The sequence below is a fragment of the Lepisma saccharinum genome, chromosome 27, assembly GCF_977018435.1.
Source record: "Lepisma saccharinum chromosome 27, izLepSacc3.1, whole genome shotgun sequence".
Classification (NCBI taxonomy): domain Eukaryota; kingdom Metazoa; phylum Arthropoda; class Insecta; order Zygentoma; family Lepismatidae; genus Lepisma; species Lepisma saccharinum.
In genome coordinates, this window is record NC_139255.1 from 36,526,233 (window position 1) to 36,546,507 (window position 20,275).

The 20,275-nt window shown below is 38.2% G+C and overlaps 1 protein-coding gene across 6 annotated transcripts in view; it reads left to right on the forward strand.

Annotated features, from left to right (window-relative positions):
• LOC145980126 (piezo-type mechanosensitive ion channel component-like) overlaps window positions 1–20,275 on the forward strand; it is a 224,241-nt gene that overhangs the window by 54,594 nt on the left and 149,372 nt on the right. For all 6 annotated transcript variants that reach the window (XR_014440830.1, XM_083113141.1, XM_083113139.1 and 3 more), the window contains exons 9-12: window positions 5,063–5,193; window positions 10,703–10,969; window positions 15,038–15,164; window positions 19,920–20,128. Coding sequence is in view for 5 of the 6 variants with exons in the window: in XM_083113141.1 (XP_082969267.1) it covers window positions 5,063–5,193; window positions 10,703–10,969; window positions 15,038–15,164; window positions 19,920–20,128 (734 nt within the window). In the remaining variant the exon portion in view is untranslated. The remainder of the gene's footprint in view (window positions 1–5,062; window positions 5,194–10,702; window positions 10,970–15,037; window positions 15,165–19,919; window positions 20,129–20,275) is intronic.

The following is a 20,275-nucleotide window of genomic DNA, read 5'->3' on the forward strand; positions in this document are numbered from 1 at the left end:
AAGAAGAACTACAGTCAACTCTCGATTCTACGACCCCGGGTATAACGACCCTCTCGAAGTAACGACCCTTTTCCCGGGAACCGTGAAAAATTTAGAAAAAATTAGAAACATTTGGAAAAAAAAGTTGAAAAATTGAAGGAAATCGGCTGAAAAAATGCGTTGTTTTTTCCTCCACTCATTCCCTTTACGAGCGTTCTACCGCTCACAATTGGGTCTGAACTAAAAATAGACACCACCACACCATGCTTGAGTGATATCCAATAGCACTTGACCTCTGCCCCCCCCTCCTCAAGCGCATGAATGTTACCCCGATGTTATTTTAAATCGACCTTGACTTGTTTCCTTGTCCTGAGAGATGCTGAAAACTCGCAGGTGAGGAGGGGGGGGGAGCAGCCCGATATGACAGCTGGACTTGCAGTCTTTGCCAATGTGTATGGAGGGTCAAGCTCTTTCATCGATAAATACACCACCTTGGTCCTTGAGAGATAAGATCGCAGGAATGTTCCAAAATACAGATGCATGGCACCTGGAAGTCTGGCCCATCTGTCCAGCTCTGACCTAGATTTCCCGTGAGTGAGCAACTCTCTGCCTTGTAGCCGACAACTTCCAGTAACCGCTTTCATTCAAAACGTGTTCTTTGTTCCCTACAACACTTCATAAAAATGGGAAACTGTTAGAGATAATCAAAGCCACATAGGCGAACTAAAGATCGTCAACCCGCTTAATGCGTTGTCATCCAGGTTTCCACAAAAGTTTACTTCGATCTTACGTGCATCACAACTTCCGTTTCCCGCTTCATAAGTTTTCCTAATTGTGTCGTAATATCTGCCAAAAAAGTGTTCCGTTGGCTGACTGACTTGTCCCTTTTTTCCTGTCAGCAAAGGGGGGGAGGGGCGATTTTCTTGCTCGTGTGCGCACACGGGCTGATTACAGGCGAGGGTGGAAGTGGACCCACCCCTCTTCCTTTGACGTCTAAAATGGAGCAACCAGTTCTGGATATATTCTTGAAAACGAACAAAAACAGAATAAAAAAATTAACCCTCCCCCTTTTCCCAGCTTATTCTCCCCCACTGGTGTGCACGGCACCTCCCCCCCTTTTCCCAGCTTATTCTCAGCCACTGGTGTGCACGGCAATGTTGATAATTGCAGAATTCAGGTCTTTTTTTATGCTGTTGTCTGCATAGGAAATTTTACCCGTATTATTGTCTGTTGCATGGTAAAACATAAAGCAAGGGTGGGTCATTTCTTTCTTCTTTACACTGCTGTTAATGTTCAGTCTTCGACAGTTGCGTTATCTTTAAAATGCTGGGATTTTTCTCTTCCGCCACCTGTTGCTCGAACTTCCAGCCGGTCTCCTTGTTTTTACGATGCAGCTGGCGCCAGTGTTTTGTCTAGCGTCTGCAAAGCTCTTGCTTGCCGATAACAGCGATGACTCATCCAGCGCGAAGGAAAAAGTTATTGTTTTGAATCTCGCAAAGCTGTTTTCATTTGACGATAACGAAATTCGATCTCCAGAAAGGAAAACAAGAGTTAAAATAACTTCATGTTCTGCGCCTTCTGATAAGCAAAACTGTAAATTTAATTCGCATCCGCTTTTCTTCAGAACCATTCATGTGAAGAAAAAAAAAGTGCTCAATGTAGGAATGGTCGCTGAGATCGATTAAAAAGACATTATTCAAGGGGAAATCTTTTGGAGGACTGGGTGTTTGACATCGAGAATACTCCTAAATCCAACATTAAATCATCGATTAACGTGAGAGTAAATAACGATCTACCATTTTGATATGTAAAAGTGCGCAGTTTCATAAAGCTTGTTTTCAGTTCATTTTATGCTGATGGGCTAATCGGGACTAAATATACAGTTTAAAGTGAAATTCAATTCCAAACCTAAATTACTTTCGACTGGGACACTGTTTAATGACGTGTCCTAGAATACGCATTGGGTGAAGACAGATCGCAAGTTGAGCGTTTCCTTTTTCACACTGTATTACAATGCAAGTCAAGGAAGGAGTTTGGACTGCTCCCTTGAATGGGGAAGAGGGGAGTGTGAATGAAGTTGGTTGAAGCAAAGAAAACGTGTTTTTTTTTTGCGATGTATTTTACATAATAGTTTTTCTTGTATGTACGCATTGCTTGCATGATAGAATTATTTTCCTGTAGTTTACGGTTATTACAAGCATAAGAAATTAAAGCATGGAATAAATTAAATAATGAAAATGGTAATATAGATCCAGTGTGGAGTTTTCTTTTTCACAAATGGAGTAAGCCACCATCTTTAAAATTTAATGTAACAGAAAACATCAAGAGACTTTGTGAAAACAATGATGAATTTGAATTACCTGATGATATTTGGGATTCATAATTTAAAAAATAGACTGCTTTTTTCACAGTTAAGTTGCTATATTACAACAATGTAACATTGACAACATCCATTATATAACAGATTCTTTTTGTTTAAAAATTACTAACCATTGTTATAACTGTATCTTTAGTCAAAATGAAAATAAATGTCTGATGAAAGGAGCGTGTGTTCTCCTGAAACGTCACAAAGAAAAAACTGTTTTCTTATGCTTGTAATAACCGTAAACTACAGGAAAATAATAGTATTTTACATAGCCGAACCAGAACAAAAATTACAGCCCCGCCTTTTTTTTTTTTTTTGTCTGGTGCCTAGAAAGGTTGTGTTGTTTCTTCCAAGAGATCTAATCTTACCAGTTAATCTTGTAACAGACAATGCTCCAGTAGACCCATATAATCCAACATTCATTCTGCCCGATTGTCTCCCGACTTTTGCTAGCGCCAGTGTAACTGGTGTCAAGATTCATCGAGTTTCTCTAGCAATAAGCGAGAGATTGTTTTCCTTTCCATAGGTCTCGGTGCAAACGGGTTTCTCGTAAACTATAATTGTAAGAATTTCCTGGAAAAGCAACGACTGTGCACAATTGAAATAAAGTAACATTATTTTTTGTGAAAAGGTTTTCATGTTCTATTTTCCTTCTCACAACACGCGTCCTGTGCATAACAGGTTGTATAACTACCAGGATAAATGGTGTTACCATCTCCTATGCATCTTTGTGTCCGTTTGAGCTCCGTTTAAGCAGAAAATTGGGGCAAATTCCAATAACGACCCCTTCGAAATAACGACCCTTTTCCCGGGAACTGTGAAAGGTCGTTGAATCGAGAGTTGACTGTATATATTTGTATTGTTGTATTAAGTTATGCTACAAAATTACCTCTAGAGCATTTTTTTATCTCGGTATTACATGTAATTTGTACAAATTATCTACAACATACTATCTATGTAGATTATCATAAAATTATTTATCATACATGAAGTTCCGGAATGTAATGGAATGTATTGAAATTGTGAAATATAAAATCTATAGATCCAGTATAGATTGTGCTCTCTCTCTCTCTCTCTCTCTCTCTCTGACTCTCTTTCTCTCTATATCTCTCATATATATATATATATATATATATATATATATATATATATATATACAGGTAATGGACAAAATAATATGAACACCAATGCAATGGCAGAAAACTTGTATTAGTAGGGGGTTGGGCCCCCCCCCCCCCTTGCCTGAATGACAGCTTGTATCCTACGTGGGATAGACAAATAAAGGTCCTGTACAGTGTGAACTGGAATACGTAGCCACTCCTCGCACAAAACAGTCTCAAGTTCCGAAAGTGTCATTGGAGGTGGAAACCGATTACGCACTTTGGCCTCCAAAATACCCCACAAAGGCTCAATGATGTTAAGATCGGGGGACTGTGGACACCAGATGAGATGTTCTACCTCATCACTGTGCTCATCAAACCATGCATCAACGCACCTAGCAGTGTGAATAGGGGCGTTATCATCTTGGAAGATGGGGCATGCATCGGGAAACAAAGTCTGAAACATGGGATGGAGGTGGTCAGGTCACCCAGGATGGTGCAGTACTTCTCTGCGTTGATTCTCCCACGCAGGACGACAAGTGGGCCAACACCATTCCAAGATATAGCCCCCCAAACCATCACAGACCCCCACCATGTTTCACGGTAGGCACTAAGCAGTCAATATCAAATGCTTCAGCAGGAGTTCTCCACACATAAACACGTCCTGTGGTCTGAAATAATGTGAAAGACGATTCGTCTGACCATATCACATGTTCCCATTGCTGCTGTGTCCAATTCTTGTGCTCCTGGCACCACCTTCTTCGTGTCACTGCATTACGTGGAGTCACCAACAGTTTGGGGATGGCAACTCTGGCATGAATGTTCACAGAATGCAGCTCCCTTTGAATGGTTTTCATTGATACAGGGTCGAGTCACTATTCGCTTCAACACACGTCGATCCCTGTTGGATAACTTTGTTTTTCGCCCACTATTCTCCTTTGCAGACGTTGTCTTTCCATGTTGTCTGTAGGCTGTCAGAACAGTTGACACTGTGCTCCGTGCTACACCAACAAGTGTAGCTGTTTTTGTCACAGATGCTCTAGCCAGGCGGGCTCCTATGATCGTGCCTCTTTTGAAGTCTGAAAGGTCGGACATACCTGCATTTGACGGATAGCTGACTGCTCGCATGCAACTCTCACACCAGCTTCTGATAGACTGATATGTTTGCTTTCATCGCCACTAGATGGTTGAAATCTCTGCTGAGTGTTGTTCCTTTTCCACGACGGCGTATATAGGCCTTTGCAAACCAAGGTGTTCATATTATTTTGTCCATTGAAATGATGAAATTGGAGACTCGAACAAATATGAGCAAGAGAAAGTGGTCCCATGCTCTACGCATTTAAGAAAATTTCACTGAATTTAACATGTATAGACATGAAAAATCTAAATATAACTAAGCAGTTTCTTTTTTTTAGAAAAAAGTGATGCAATATTGGCGAGATATTTTAAAATCTAACATCGTCAGTGTTGATCCCATTTACATTAATGGTAGATTAATGATGACAAACTTAACCAACTCAATTATTTAAGATTATTTTGGATTTGTCCTACTGAAATCGTGTATTTTAAATAGTAAAATGACACGTATCTTAACTGTAGTTATGTTTTTCTTTTCAAGAACCAAGCCTAATGGGTGTAGCAGTGACTGAGTTAGATCTTGGATCTTTCAAGCAGTTCATAGAATGTATAATCTCTATTTATAATCATGTGACCCAATCTTCACACATTCCAACCAACATCATTATGATGGTAAGCAATATCCTTTGATTTGTTTGTTTTGCAGTGATAAGTAAAAAGTAAATTCTTTAGTTTTATTCTGGGTCACTACCAGTGCCGGATCTGCAAGCTGCAAAACCCCTCAGTATGGGGTGGCCCGGATGCAAGTAACCCTTTACGGGCCCCCTCAGCCATTGACATAATGGAGAGGTCGTACAGGCATATGTAATAAATAAACGTAGTTACTCAGGGGTACAGAAACTAATACAATATATACAGGTAAAGGTAAAGTTCCCTGTGCATACAGCACCGTGCCATGAAGGCACACTTAGGGTATGTGGGGGTAGGGCCCCATATTTTAGATGTCAACCATCTTGAAGGTGATGTGATCAGCACCATGCTGTGGCTGCCTTTACTCCCCTTCCTTCCCCGGTACCATTTGATTTGATGCTTTATGTGGGGGAACAGCCAGAAAAATTCCCAACTTAGATCACCTACCCTGGGTTTCCCGGTGGTGAAGGTTTCTTCAAACTATCTCTAATCAGGAAAAGTTACGACTGCATGATTGTAACAAATGTATCATTTTTTTTCAGGTGTGAGAAAGCAGTGTCATATATATATAACACATCACTCCTTTCCCATTTAAATATTTTGAGTTGAATTCAACATGGCAGCCACCAATATGCAAACATCTGCTTGGAACACACCAATGTGGTTCCCCCTAAGGCTAACCTGTTTCTATAATGACCACTTGTACCCAGCCTAACTCCTTTACTTTTTATAGAGGGTGTTAAGGGACTTTTGAATCACCCTTTAGGCCCTTATATGTGACTTTGCCAACATGAGATCAAGAATTACATACCCATACATTATTTATGTGTATGTGTATGTGTGTGTGTGGGAAGGTAGGTAGGTAGAGAGGGGGCGTTTGGTATTTATTTTGGAGGGGGGGCAAGATTTGTAGATCCGGCAATGGTTACTACCTTTCTGTTTAAATGTAGACATGCCTGATGCTGTTTTGTTTGTGCTTGTGAGGGTATTTTTTCTGTTGTACGTATTAAACGATTTTCTTATTTTAGGTTGAATTGTGCAAAAGTTGGTGTCATACCAACGTCCATAAGAACCAATCTACTCCCTATTTTCCCCATTTTTTTTTGAAAATTTTATTTCTCTTAATTCATTTGTTATGAGAGACTTGTAACTTAATATATTCTCAGCCTATCAGTACTCTTTAATGCACAAATTATATTAATGATTATATATTCCATAGCAATAGCAATTTATTCTAAAAAAAGATAAAAAAAGGTAAAGTGCTCCCCTGTGCATAGCACCATGCCATGAAGGCATATAGGGGGTGTGGGGGTAACGCCCCACACTTCCTTGATCCGGTCGTGAGTGGGGGTGATGTGATCAGCACCAAGCCCCTGACCGCCTTTACCCCCCAGGGTTTCCCCCAGGTACCCATGTTATTCGATGCTGGGTGGGCGCCGGGGCCGCTTCCATCGTTAGAAAAGTTCCCGGATTTGAACCAGCCAGGGATCGAACCCGGGACCTTTAGCATGGTAGTCAGACGCGTTACCGACTGAGCCACCGCGGACACAGCAATACTGCAATTTATTCTGCAGAACCCAAATAACTACTATGAATGTAGTTTTATTTTTTTGAATAGAAACAGGGAAGTAATTTATTTAATTAATTTTATTTTTGTATTTTGGACATTATTTGTATTATGTCTGTTGAAGCATTAATAGTCTGTAAGTACTTAGTGTGATTGCCATTCATATCTTTTTTCCTTTTTTTAAAAAAATATTCCAATTGTGTAAAATGTAATATGTTACAGGCATGTATGATATACAGGGTGTTTCTGTGACCATGTTACAGACTTGCAGGGATGATGGAAGGCAACAAACGCAACAAAATGAGATAGGGAACGCTGTCCAGAAATGACCCAGTCAAAAGTTACAAGCCAGAACCTTCGAAGGGTAGACAACCATGCACAACGCAGAGGGGAACCATAAAAGATGTCTGGGGAAATGGAAAACAAGCGCAGAAGAATCACTGTAGTGGCTTTAATGGGTAGTAATTGCAGCAATCATTACAGCAGTTGTTCAAAGTGATGCCCCCTCCACCGATACAGGCATGACAGCATCACAATAAGTTCTGTCGCATCCGTTCTAATATTCCAGGAGTTGTTCGGACCAGATCAGAGGCTGCAAGGATTCTTGCCAAGAGTTTCTCTATATTACTCACAGGTGTCTCGTAGACAACACTTTTGACATGACCCCACAAAAAAATCAAGTGGGATCAGATCAGGTGAACAGGCAGGCCAAGCAACAGGTCCACCTCTCCCTATCCATCGCTGTGGGAAGGTCTGTGTCAGAATATCACAAGTACCAGCTACAAAGTGGGCTGGGGTCCCATGAAAGGGAAATGGGACATGTTCCAACAACTCAGGATGGATGTCTCTCAGAAACACAGTGTACCCTGGTCCAGTTAATCATGGCGGTAAAAGATATAGACCTATTAAATGTTCGCCGGCAATGCCTGCCCACATGTTTACAGCAAATCTGCCTTGATGGCCCTTCACGATTGTGGCTTGGGAATTTTCATCGACCCATACATGGCTGTTGCGACTCTTCAGCATCCCGTCTCTCATGAAACTGGTCTCATCAGTGAAAAGCACACAGGCATGGAACTGCGGGTCGACCACACAGCGCTGCAGTAACCATTCACTAAACACGATGTGGGGTGCAAAATCAGCTGGACCCAAGACATGGACATGCTGTGGATGGTAAGGGTGCAGCTGCTGCTCCCTCAGAACTTTCCAAACAGTACTATGGGCCACACCAATTTCACGTGCCACAGTCCATGTACTAATGGATGGTTGTACTTCCACCCGATCCAGCACTGCTTCTACAAGGTCGGGTGTCCTTGCAGTTCTTTGTCCTCCTTGCTCGTGGAATTGAGGTTGCACTTGCCCCATTTCCCATAATCGTTGTAAAAGTCTGAGAAACATGTGCGCTGGATGTGTGCACCATGGACAGTGGTCCGATACAACCTTTCTGCTTCCCTGCAGTTCCCATTTGCTCGTCCATACACAAACACCATATCAGCCACTATTTGCTTCTAGACTACACACGTCGAGTTTGGCGTTACGTCTTCTCCAGGGCATGGGCGGTGGATTATTTCCCCTTTCTTTAATGGTTCCTCTCCGCATTGTGCATGGTTGCCTGCCCTTCGAAGGTTTTGGCTTGTAACTTTTGACTGAGGCATTTCCGGACCAAGGTTCCCTCTCTCATTTTGTTTCATTTTTTCCCTTCCATCATCCCTGCAAGTCTGTAACACGGTCACAGAAACACCCTGTATGTGTGTATTTTAATACGTACTAGACCTGAGCTAGTAATGATGATGACACCATTTCACTGTTAATCAAAGGAAGTAGTTATTAGAAGTATCATATAAAACTAACAGCCTCTTGAGGGTCATGCGTTCAGCACATTATGTTGCATCCCCAATGTTTTCTTGTTTTTGAGAATGATAAGTAGCGTAAGGCACACATCAACTTGTAAATATCTGAAATTTATGGTTGAACTCTTCAGCTGTTTCAGATATTGTAATTTGAATTAGTCCCTTTAAGTGCAGGAGGATGACACTAGTGTACAGATATTCCAAAAGAAGCCAGAGAGAAACAACCTAAGTTAATGAACTCATCTTTCTGATCCCCAATATACTTGTAATACAGGCTATAGATGCATGTGGTGTAGCTGAAATGGAATACTTATGTATTTATATTTGTAAAAATTCTGAACAACTTTAAATGTTTACAGTGGTCGAGTATTGGTGCCGCCCTGCATGGCAGAGAGCTTAGCACAGCATGCTACAACATCAGGGATCCTGGGTTCGAATTCCTGCCTTGGCATGTGTGTGTGCTTTGTGAGTTTTGCTTCATCAATTTCACCATATCATCCTCATCGTCGTGATTAGCCGTAAATGGCAGAAAAGCGACACTAAGTAACAAAAATCAAATCAAATCGATTCAAGTATTCATGCATTGGTGAGAATGCATAAGAATGCATAATGTATCTCCACAAATGCAAGAGTTGGTTCAAAGTGATATCAGCTCAATCTTACGATTGTGCTAAAACATTGGACTTAATTGATACCAATTGATACCTTCTTTTTGTAATATTAATTATAAAGTCTCGATCCATTTTTGAGAAAAGGAAATTTGAGATTAGAACAAATGTATTGAATGAACTCCCTAGTACATGGTAACACATAATCAATATTGAAAAAAAAATATCGGACATAATAAGTGGTGTACAGAAAAAAAAATGACTGTCACCTCAACGTACTTCCACATGAGCACCCTGCACGTCTACACATGCATCCCAACAGCGCACCATTTCACCAAACACCCTTTGAGACCATTGCCGGTGTCATGTTGAGCATGCTGGATACGTTGACGGAGATGTTGAGGAGAGGTGATCTTAATCATGTACACCTGTGACATGATGTAGCCCCATGAAAGAAAGTCAAGAGGTGAGAGTTCCAGAGATCGTGGGGACCATGTGTATTGTGATCCCCTACCAATCCACCTACGCGGAAACATAGCATCCAAGTAGGCATGAACAGTCTTTGCAAAGTGAAGTGGGGCTCCATTCTGTTGGAAACCACGGTTTCTAAGATGCCATCCTGCTCGAATTGTGTTGAAGGACCAATTGCAGCATTTCGAGATACGCATTGCTTCTCACTGTGTGTCCTGTGAAGAAGAACGGGCCGTATACCTTGGACTTTGTGAACCCCAACCACATATTGACTTTGGGGATGTTTCGTTTCCATTGGAGGACCTCTTGTGGCTATTCATTGGCCCTCACTCTGCAGTTGTGTCGGTTGACAGTTCCACATGTGTGGAAGGAGGCTTCATTAATAAACAACACATGTCCCATCAAATCTTTCTCCTCCACTGCCTCTAACAGCTCTGCACACATTGTTTTGTGACCCGCATAGTCCTTCCTTTTTAACTTGTTCACCACCTGAAGGTGGTATGACCGTTTTTTAGGGTGTAATGGAGTATCTTCTACACAGTCGGTTGTGGTAAAGACAACTTGCAGCTTAGCCTTCTTTTTGATGCTTTTGGGCTTCTGGTGATGGAATCTTCTACCTGTTGCAAGGTTTCGGCTGCTACACCGGGCCTTCATAAATATTTAGCATGTGCACAGTACCCGTTCACTTGAATTTTTAAACCAGTAGCCTGATATTAGCCCTGGTTGTAGCAGGTTGAAATTTCCTTTCGAAATTTGCCTGGACGTCTTTGAAGTTTAATCCCCGCAAATGTCCACACAATACAGCTATTCTCTCTTGTGCAGTCAGCATCTTTCACATCACCCACAAAATAAAGAGGAAATCAGCCGCTTTCACAAAAATGGATCGAAACTTTATAATTACCCTGTATTTGCATATTTTGTCACTGGATGTTCATTGTAATTTTTTGACTGTTTATGCACATGTGAGATCTATATTTTAATTGTTATCTCAATAGGCATGGAGCATAACATACCACAGTTGGCTCACCTTCGTTTGGCTTATTTGGGTGACAATTTTGTGGATTATTCCCAACAAGAGAAGATCCACATTACTGTGCTCCCCTTTCATTGTCCTATATGCTGAGTTTCTTCTTATATCTCACTACATATATGCGATGAACTTGAAAGATAATGAGCTGCCAGTGGTGGTGGAAGGGTCTAACTTGAGCCAGATTGGATTTGTAAAGAGTAAGGTGTATCCATGTGTATCTTTACTTATAAAGGTAAGCTGTAGACTAGAATGTATAGTTTACTTTTTTATGTATAATATTTTCTTAAGATTAATTTTATTAATTTTATTTTAACTCATTCATTTCTTTTAAAGTCTCATGTTTACATGAATGAGTTTAGCCTCGATGTGTCTAGTCCACAAGCATCCAGTTTTTTCCCCCACAAATATTGCCATGGATGGCACTTTCTGTACCTTCATTGGCTCATACCAACATTACACTTTTTAACACTGAAGTGGTCACGTGGATCACTCACTTGTTATGTTTACATGCTTTGGCAACACTGTTGGCCTTTGCTTCCTGCGAACCTTCCTGGAGGAAGATAAGAATCCAAGAACTCTGTTTGTTCAACATTTATTTGAAAAAGACCCATTGTTGACTTGTAATAGAGCTCACATTTCACTGGAGCACAATTGTGATCTACAGGACTTTTGATGGGAGCATTTTTGGACAAGTAGTATTTTCATATACAGGGTGGTGCAAAAGTCAGTTTACCCATACATATATTCAAGTTTATACACAAAATTCAAGTATACATACAAAATACAAGTAGATACACAAAATTCCAGTTTCAGTGGTTTTGTCCAAAGTGTTCTCCATTGTTTGCCAATACATTGTGTGCAATGATCAACAACAGAATTGCAAATAAGATGCAGTAAACTTGTGTCATTGTTGATGACATGAAACGCATTGATAATTGAGTCTTTCGGTGCATCTAAATCTGCCGGTGATGATGAGTATACCATATCCTTAACAATTTCCCACAAATCAAAATCGCATGGCATCAAATCACAAGAATGCGTAGGCCGATCAATGATACCACGGCATTCTATCCACTCTTCAAATGTGTCATCTAAAAAAAAATCGAACATCATGTCCATAATGTGGAGGAGCTCCATCTTGCTGCAATACAACACAGTGATCTGAATAAGTGGGTTTGTTTTCAAGTTCAACTAACACAACATCCTGCAGCGTCTCGAGATAAGATTCTGCAGTAACATGTGCATCAAAGAAATAAGGTCCCATTACACCAAACGAAGAAATGTCCCCCCCCCCCAAAACTATCACTCCATCCGTATTCAGCTCCTTTTCCATAATTTCATGTAGATTTGTATCAGACCAGTAGACATAATTATGACGATTCACAAGCCCGTTAAGTTTGAACTGGGCCTCATCTGCCCTTAACACAGACTTCCAGAAATAGTATTACGAGAGTGTATGTGCTTCTTGTGCTAAGTAATATTTTTTAGGTATACGGTTGGTAACATTGTCATGTGACACTGGCAACAGCGCACTCATGTCAACAGTTGAGTCTCTACTACTATCTGCTTCATCATGGATTAAAAACATCTCACAAAACTCCATTCTTCTATCGAAATCATCCTCATCCTTATTTGTCATTGCAGTTTTTAATACTTCACAGACCAGAATTTGCTTGCAAATAACAAACAACCACACTACAACAAGTCAGACACTCAACTGTCGACAAAAGAATAACGAGTGCACTGTTGCCAATGTCACACAACAATGTTACCTACCAACCGTATACCTAAAAAATATTACTTAGCACAAGATGCACACACACACACACACACTCGTAATACTATTACCAATGTGATTTTTGGTTAAACTGACTTTTGCGCCACCCTGTATACATATATAAGTATGTGTTTCTGAAAATCTGTTATAAGTGTATGAATTGAGTGTGTCCAGATCATGAGAAACCTGTTTGTGAATCTGTGTGGAGAGAGATGTAATGTAATTCAGTAACTTTAGAATTTCCTCTCTCCTGTATTATGTTGAATGAAATAACTAATAAAGTCTTGTTCAGAATACTTTAAAAAGGACATTCTCACTAGAAAACCAGATAAATTTTGACAAATAATGGGTAAGGAAGATAATATCGGATGGATCATAATAGTGATCTACGCGACCAATGGCAACTACGGTATTTTTTCTGCATATTTCTCTTGATGTGTTTTGAAGCTTTCTAAATGTGTTTGTTTACTTCTGTAATACCAGTGGAATGCCTTCTGGCTGCAGGCAATGAATTGAGCAATGCATATAACAACTTATGTGAAGAAGTAAATGCCAGCAATTGGTTTATCTTATGCATTCCAATAGGTAATAAGTGAGATGGCATGGCAGTTCAAGAAATGTGAAATTCATTTCAATGTTCCTGAATGTTTTAAGGGGTGCCACATGGTAACATCATTTTGAAATATTATACCACTGTTACAATATACATTTTTCCTGATAAATCCAAAGTTTTAGGCCAATGTGTAAAGTAGTCTTATTTCTAATAAGCTTTTTGTGAAGCACTGCAGAAAGTAGCAAGTGCGGATCATTTAACCATAGAACACTAATATGTTTTTTTTAGAACACTATCACTAAACATTTGTAAATTTGACTCCTTGAAATGCCAACCCCCTTTTTTCTTAAATATTTATTATTTCTAAAATACAAAACAGACAATTAGAATAATAATTTCTTAGCCTATATATGACAAAAGTCAATCCCTGTCTAACATTTGGTTTTTGTTCATTGGACTTTTCTGTATTGTGTCAGGTGCAAATAGCCATTATGCTCATGCACTCATCACTCAACATTTTCAAATCAATCAACCAACCACTGTTACACACACACATTGTATGCTGTTGCATAAAATCTAGCAGTCTATAGTGTAAATCACCAACCCTGAGACCTTCTCTAAACAAAGCGTCTCACCGATTTGATGTATCACTGAACACAGAGACCTTCCCGCATGCATAGAACTCGCCATGTTGAAAGTGGCACTACTTCCTTGCTGTTCACATGATAAAATATCATTATGTACACAAATCTCTAAGCTCATTGAAAGTTACAATGCATATTCCTACAAAATAATCACACTTACTTTGCCTTGCCATATCACCAACTAATTTTATGAAGTGCACTATATTGGGCGGAACAAAAATCGTTATTAGGATGCTTGTCAAAGTTTCCAAATGCAATAAATTTACGCACTTTCTTTGTCTTGTTCTGATGATCATCATCAATATATGTATTGGACTTACAGCATTGCATATGGCTGTTTATGCCCATTATATATTTTATTTACATAAGATATAATTTACATAAAATCTACAAACAAATTTCAAATACACTCCTATCTATATCAAACCTTAGAAATATACATTACCATGTTATATCATTTTGTCTAAAAAAAATGCAAGTAAACTATATTCAATTTGCATGCAAGAAAGAAGCCAAATTTATGGGGAATGATTACTGGTGCAAAGAGTTAACCATAAAGGTGAAGCAATAAGTACAAAAGAAAGAGCATTGGGTTTAAAGTGAGACGTCATTTGCGGCAGCATATCCCATACTACAAATTGGCCGTTGTTTTACCTTACGTATTGAATCCTGTAACAACGCTGGATTTTCGTGTGGATTATTTTATTTCTATGAGTTTGCAATGCTTTCTGCATGCACGTGGTTTTGTTTACAGAAGGTCTCATGGTTGGTGATTTGAACTTTAGGTATTGCTGTCCATTCACAAACAAAAAAACACAAAAAAAAACTGCACCACAGTCCTTTGAGAGAGCCTTTTCATCGGGTTAAACTGGTCAGTGCCTCAAATCTCATTGCAGCTTTTTTGACCATCTTTTCTACCTTTTGGATTAATTGCAATGATGAAGGTGGAGGATGAATTCATGAAATGATCGATGGATAACCAGAATAAATTTTCATACCGTACTTAGGGATCAAACCTAGCACCTTACACTGGCCACTCCACCATGATGACAGGCATGAACAATATAAAAAATAGTGCCTCCCCGATGGCGCAGTGGTAGTATCATCGCCTTGTAATCAAGGGGTCCTGGGTTCAATACCCGGTGGAGACACATAGTGGTTCGTATCCCACTTTAAACTGTAAGTCCAGTCCCAATTAGCCTTACTGTGCATAAAGTGGACTTAAAACACCAACTCAACACAATATAAACAATATATCACCGATCTAACTACAATGTTGGGGATAAAATTTTGGAGATTCTCATTATTGTATTTTCCCTCTTTCAGTGCCTTTACACAGTGGTGTTTTGGATTACTTTGCGACAGTTTATGAAACAGCGCAAAGTCAAGAAAAAGAAGGCTCCAGTCATGGAAGCAGTAGATGGAAGCATAGTAGTTAAAACTTCACCAACAGGTAAGATATGTAACAAATTATTCTTTCGTTTCTGGCATATTTTTATTGCACCACAAGCAGAAAATTTGCTCCATGAAGCAAATTCAAACAAGAATGCAAATCACAAATAAATCCTGGAAGCTATGTTGAAATGTAAATCCATTTGAGTTTGACCTCGAAGAACAGAAGATTAGAAATGGACAGTAATTCCAGATTAAAGATATGAAGATTTCAAATTATCCACCATAAATTGATAATCTATATGAGCACCAGATACAGTGGATCTCAGATTTTACATCTTTCATCATATACATTCAATCTTTATGGTTCCAATAAAGATTTGTGACATAAAATTGTCCTGCATTTTTAAATTTTTCCACATTTTAAGTTTTTTTAGTCTTGGGCCCCTGAAAAAATGTAATATCGAGGTTTCACTGTGTAGATATTTCCATTTAAATAATCTAAATATTCAGATATCTTGGTTTATTTCTGAATTCTGCATTCAACAAAATATCCCATATGTTCATATACAGTGAAACCTCGATTTTACGTTTTTCAAGGGACCAAGGTTAAGGAACTTAAAATGCATGAAAATCTAAAATCGGGGAAAATCTTGTATCATTTTGCCCTGTTGGGACCATCAAGATGGAATGTATAATTCGGGAAAATGTAACACAGGGGGCTGGAATTGTAAGGATGGATATTACATATTGGAGGGAGAGTGGGATACACCATTTTTAACCTTTGTTAAAAGACAAAATGATAATTGAGGGTTATTAATAGGGGTATGCTTTAATTTGAAAATTTTTATTTTCTCAAGATTTCTGGAGGGTGTGTAGCCCCATCAGCTCCCCTTGCATACTCCAGTGTGTACATATTTTTTTCTGTATTTGGTCACCCCAATACACACACTGTTTACCATTCTACACTAAACCAGTCAGTTATTGATTAATTTTATGAATATGTAGTATGCATGTGCTTATATATAGCTGGAAAGGCTATTTAAACATTTATGATGCCCAAGCAACATATTAGACTATGTATAGTTCATGGCTTCAAATGAATGTTTAACAAATAAAATGTTTTCTTTGTATTGGTACTTTATGTTTTTAAAACATTAAAATGCTGACCAAGGCAAACATTTATAGTATAAAAATATACATAAAAATGTAACATTTCCACCCTCTAACAGGGTCTTCTTCAGATGAAACTTCACAACAAATAAATGAAAGTTACAAAACATCATCTTATATATATACACTCGCAGACAGGGTCCATACACAAAACAACATGAAGGCACCAGTCCTTATCTTAGAAAATTTCATTTCAGGAATTCCTGAGTGTGGAATCTCCTGACAGGTAATTGACACTAACTGGCAGCTGATTGACAGGTACCTGATAAGAGTCTGGCCTTATCAATACCTCCACTAATGGACCTAGACAGATTCCTTACCTCCTGGACTCCTTCCTTCCTTTTTTTCCTTCATCCTTTCTCTCATCCTTTCCACTCTTTCTAGCACTCCTTGCCATTCTTTGTTAATTTTCAGCCTCCCATTCCAGTTCATTATTTCTTCTTCTCCTTTTTTCTCAATTTCCTTGGCTTCTTTCCACTTCCTCACTATTCCTCTCTTCTCCCTCCCTATCCTCCAAGCCTTCTCCCATTCGATGTTGTGTTCCATTTCTCTTGTGTGTTTGAATATAGCATTTTTCTCCCTCTTTAAACTTACGTCATCCTTATGTTGCTTCAACCTGTCTTTCAGTCTATTTTTTGTTTCCCCTATGTACACACTCTCACAGTCCTTGCACTGAACCTCATATATTATCCTTTCCTCTTCCTCCTCTCTGCTTTCTTCCTTCCTCTTGTTAGCTATCCAAGGTGGCTCCTCACCTGGAATTCCTTGAATTCTGGGAATTATGCGTGAATTATTGTCTCTGGGAATTATGCGTGAATTCTACGTGAATATTTCTCCATAGACGTGAAAATTGCAACTTTTATTAATCCAAATGAATTCATACATTTACAAATGTCCTGAGGCAAGTATTACACAGTTTAGCTTTTATTTTTATCGAGGAAGGAAAAAGGAAGTTGCCTGAAATACGAGTATAAAAAAGCATTTTTGTATAATTAGATTAAGTCAGTATATCCCGTAACATTTGTGACGTGCGTTTGTAGACATTGAATATTTTAAATAAATATATCCTTTAATTGAATTAGAATTAGAATTGTTGGATACATTGGAATCACACAGACCATTTATATTTTTAATTATTTGTGTGTAGGTATGTGTGTAGGTGGTGATAGTCGGCAATACGTAAGGTTGAAATAGAGAAAACTTCTGCTTGTAACCTTGAATTTTTGGAAAGTTGGCCTTGAATTTTATCATGGTCCTAGAGTGGCCACCCTGCTATCCTTAAAATACTGCGGCCTCCCTTTCTGTACGTTTTTATGCCCGACTTTCTAAGTACTTTACTTATCGTTCCTGTGGCTTTTCCCATACTCCTTATACCAAACCACCTCTCTTTTTCATTCTCTTCACCCTCTCCTGTTTCTTTATCTTCTTTCATCCTTCTTCTGTTTATGTCAAGTCTGTCTTCCTTTTTGTACCCATTCTTTTCTAGTTGCTCCCATAGGCTCTCTATTTTGCTCTCCTTTTCTTCTTCTTTCGTGCATATTTTCTTGATTCTGTCTTCCATATTCTTTATAAAATTTATTTTTGTTATTTATCATTGTTTTTCTGTCACTTTTGGCTTATTAAGATGATGAAGATGAGTGATGATTGAACGAAAGGACATTCAACTAAGAACATACATGCTCAGGCCTATGGTTGAAAGTGGGAGCCAAACTGCTGAAAATATTCCCACTGGAAATCAAGTGTGGGAGGTCCCTTGAAAGTAAAAACACCCTTGAGTACTTAAAAATCTGGGGTTTACTGAGTGGGATAGCAACACTCCAACACATTTTATTAACTTCTTTTACCCTTTCCCATGGTTCCTTGTGCAGTTGTGTTATCCATATGTCTTGGTTTTTGTAAAATAGAAGTGTAAATGTGAAGTTTTGTTTTCAGAACCATTGCAATCATCTAATAAAAACATTTCTTAAGGATGTGAATTGATTATTCATGTTCTTCAAGAAACATGTGCAACTTTATATCCAATCGGCACAAAATTGGTAGAGCCAATTGGTGAATAAGAGATCAAGATTTTGGTACAAAAATGGGCATATTTCGGGATCAAGAGTTGCATATCGGTGTTAAAATGAAGAATAAAACCCTAGATTTGATATAAAAACTATAATTGTTACACAAAATTAACATTTCACTTTTAATAGCACATTTATATAGTTATCAGAGTATTAAATGTATTCCTGTTTAAAATAGTCCGTTTTTTGCTTCTCAAATATTTAAAGCAGAATTAATCAATTTCCCGTGATATTCATAACTCACAGGATAATTCAGATCTCGGAAGGTGTCTCCTTGAAATTTTGTGTTTGAGTTTATTTCGCAGTTCATTTTACATCATTTTGTGACAAAACATGGTTACAAAATGTACTTCACATCTTTCAAAAACATGAAAAATTAACATTTCAATGTGTTATTTCACATTTCGTATTTTCGTCAAAAACAAAATATGCATGCCCCTAAAAATTGGTTATCGGCATTGGTAAACTTTTATATCTGTATTGGTAAATATTTCACATTGGTACATCCTTAATAATAATACTAGATCAGGCCCGTAGCCAGGATTTTATTTTGGGGCAGGGAGGAGGGCTCATCCCTAATCAGCACAGGCATCGCCAGAAATATTTTGTAGAGGGAAGCAGGTCACTGATAAAAGTAATGAGTAGAAGTAATAATAACAATAATAATTATTACCACGGTTATAGGCCTAATTGTCATTTTACAATAATAACTATTATAAGTTATTAAAAATAAAAATAATCCAAATTTATTATTGTTGTTAATATTATTATATAAATGGAGATACTTTGTTACTCGATGTTACTCAATCCACCGTATGAGTGAATGTCCAACACAACTGTTGTCCATTATTTTTCTTGCATTTTGTACAGTTAGTGTACTGAAATTCATAGTTATTGTATTTTGCTATTAACTTTTTGACATTCCGTTCAAAAAAATGATTTAAAAGTTTGGACCAAAAATTACTCGTGAAGTTTATATTGTGTGATCTCGCAAAGAAAACTATACATTTTGGGAGTTGTGGATCCATTTAGCTATTCTTTGAATTAAATAGTAGAATATAAAAATATAACCTAGTTCCTCTATTATACACTAATTTCTAATGTTTAATCCTGCTATGGAAGTAAATTTAATTACTACTATACACTATTTGAATTAGATATTTGTAGAATTTCGGGTGGGGGGGGCTTCAGCCCACTTAGCCCTCCCCCTGGTTACGTGCCTGTACTAGATAATACGGTTTGTAACGGGTCCGACTTCTTTCATATTTATACTCTAAAATATACTGTAAACTGATTTGAAGTGAGTTCAGACACTATGGAATGAACTGGCATATTTTTTTTTAATTGCCAGGAAAGTTCAGGAATTTTGTTTTAGAAGTTGAGTCGAAACTCCCATAGGGGAAATTTTTCGATAGATGTTATATTTAATGATCAAGAATTTGATTAAATATTATTTAAACTGAGGTACATTTAAAAAAAAAAAAGTATTTGCTGAGATTAGTGCAAAATCCCAATCAAGCCTTAAAAATGTATGTTTGAGTGGAAAACCCTCTACATGATGTATATATTCTCTATAGAAGTCCCGAGCATTCAGGAGCTCATAAAGGTGAGGAGGACAACCTTGATTCTTGAACATTCTATATATTTTGTGAAGAAGAAACTGGCCAGGGTGTCAGTGTTCCTTGTCACACTTGTGTTGTGTACAATTGCCCTTGGAGGCCACGAAGTGGAAGTCTACAGAATTGTCTACGTGTCTCTCTTTCTAGTCTTCCTTCTTGTTTTTCAGGTATGTTCAATTTCTTTCCTTATTTTATTTCTGAGATTGGACATATTAATCAACACTTTATTGCTATCTACAATAGAAGCACTCGTTTTTTTGTTTTTTTTTTAGTTTTTTTTACCAATTGTATGTTTCTGTAAATGTTCTGCAACT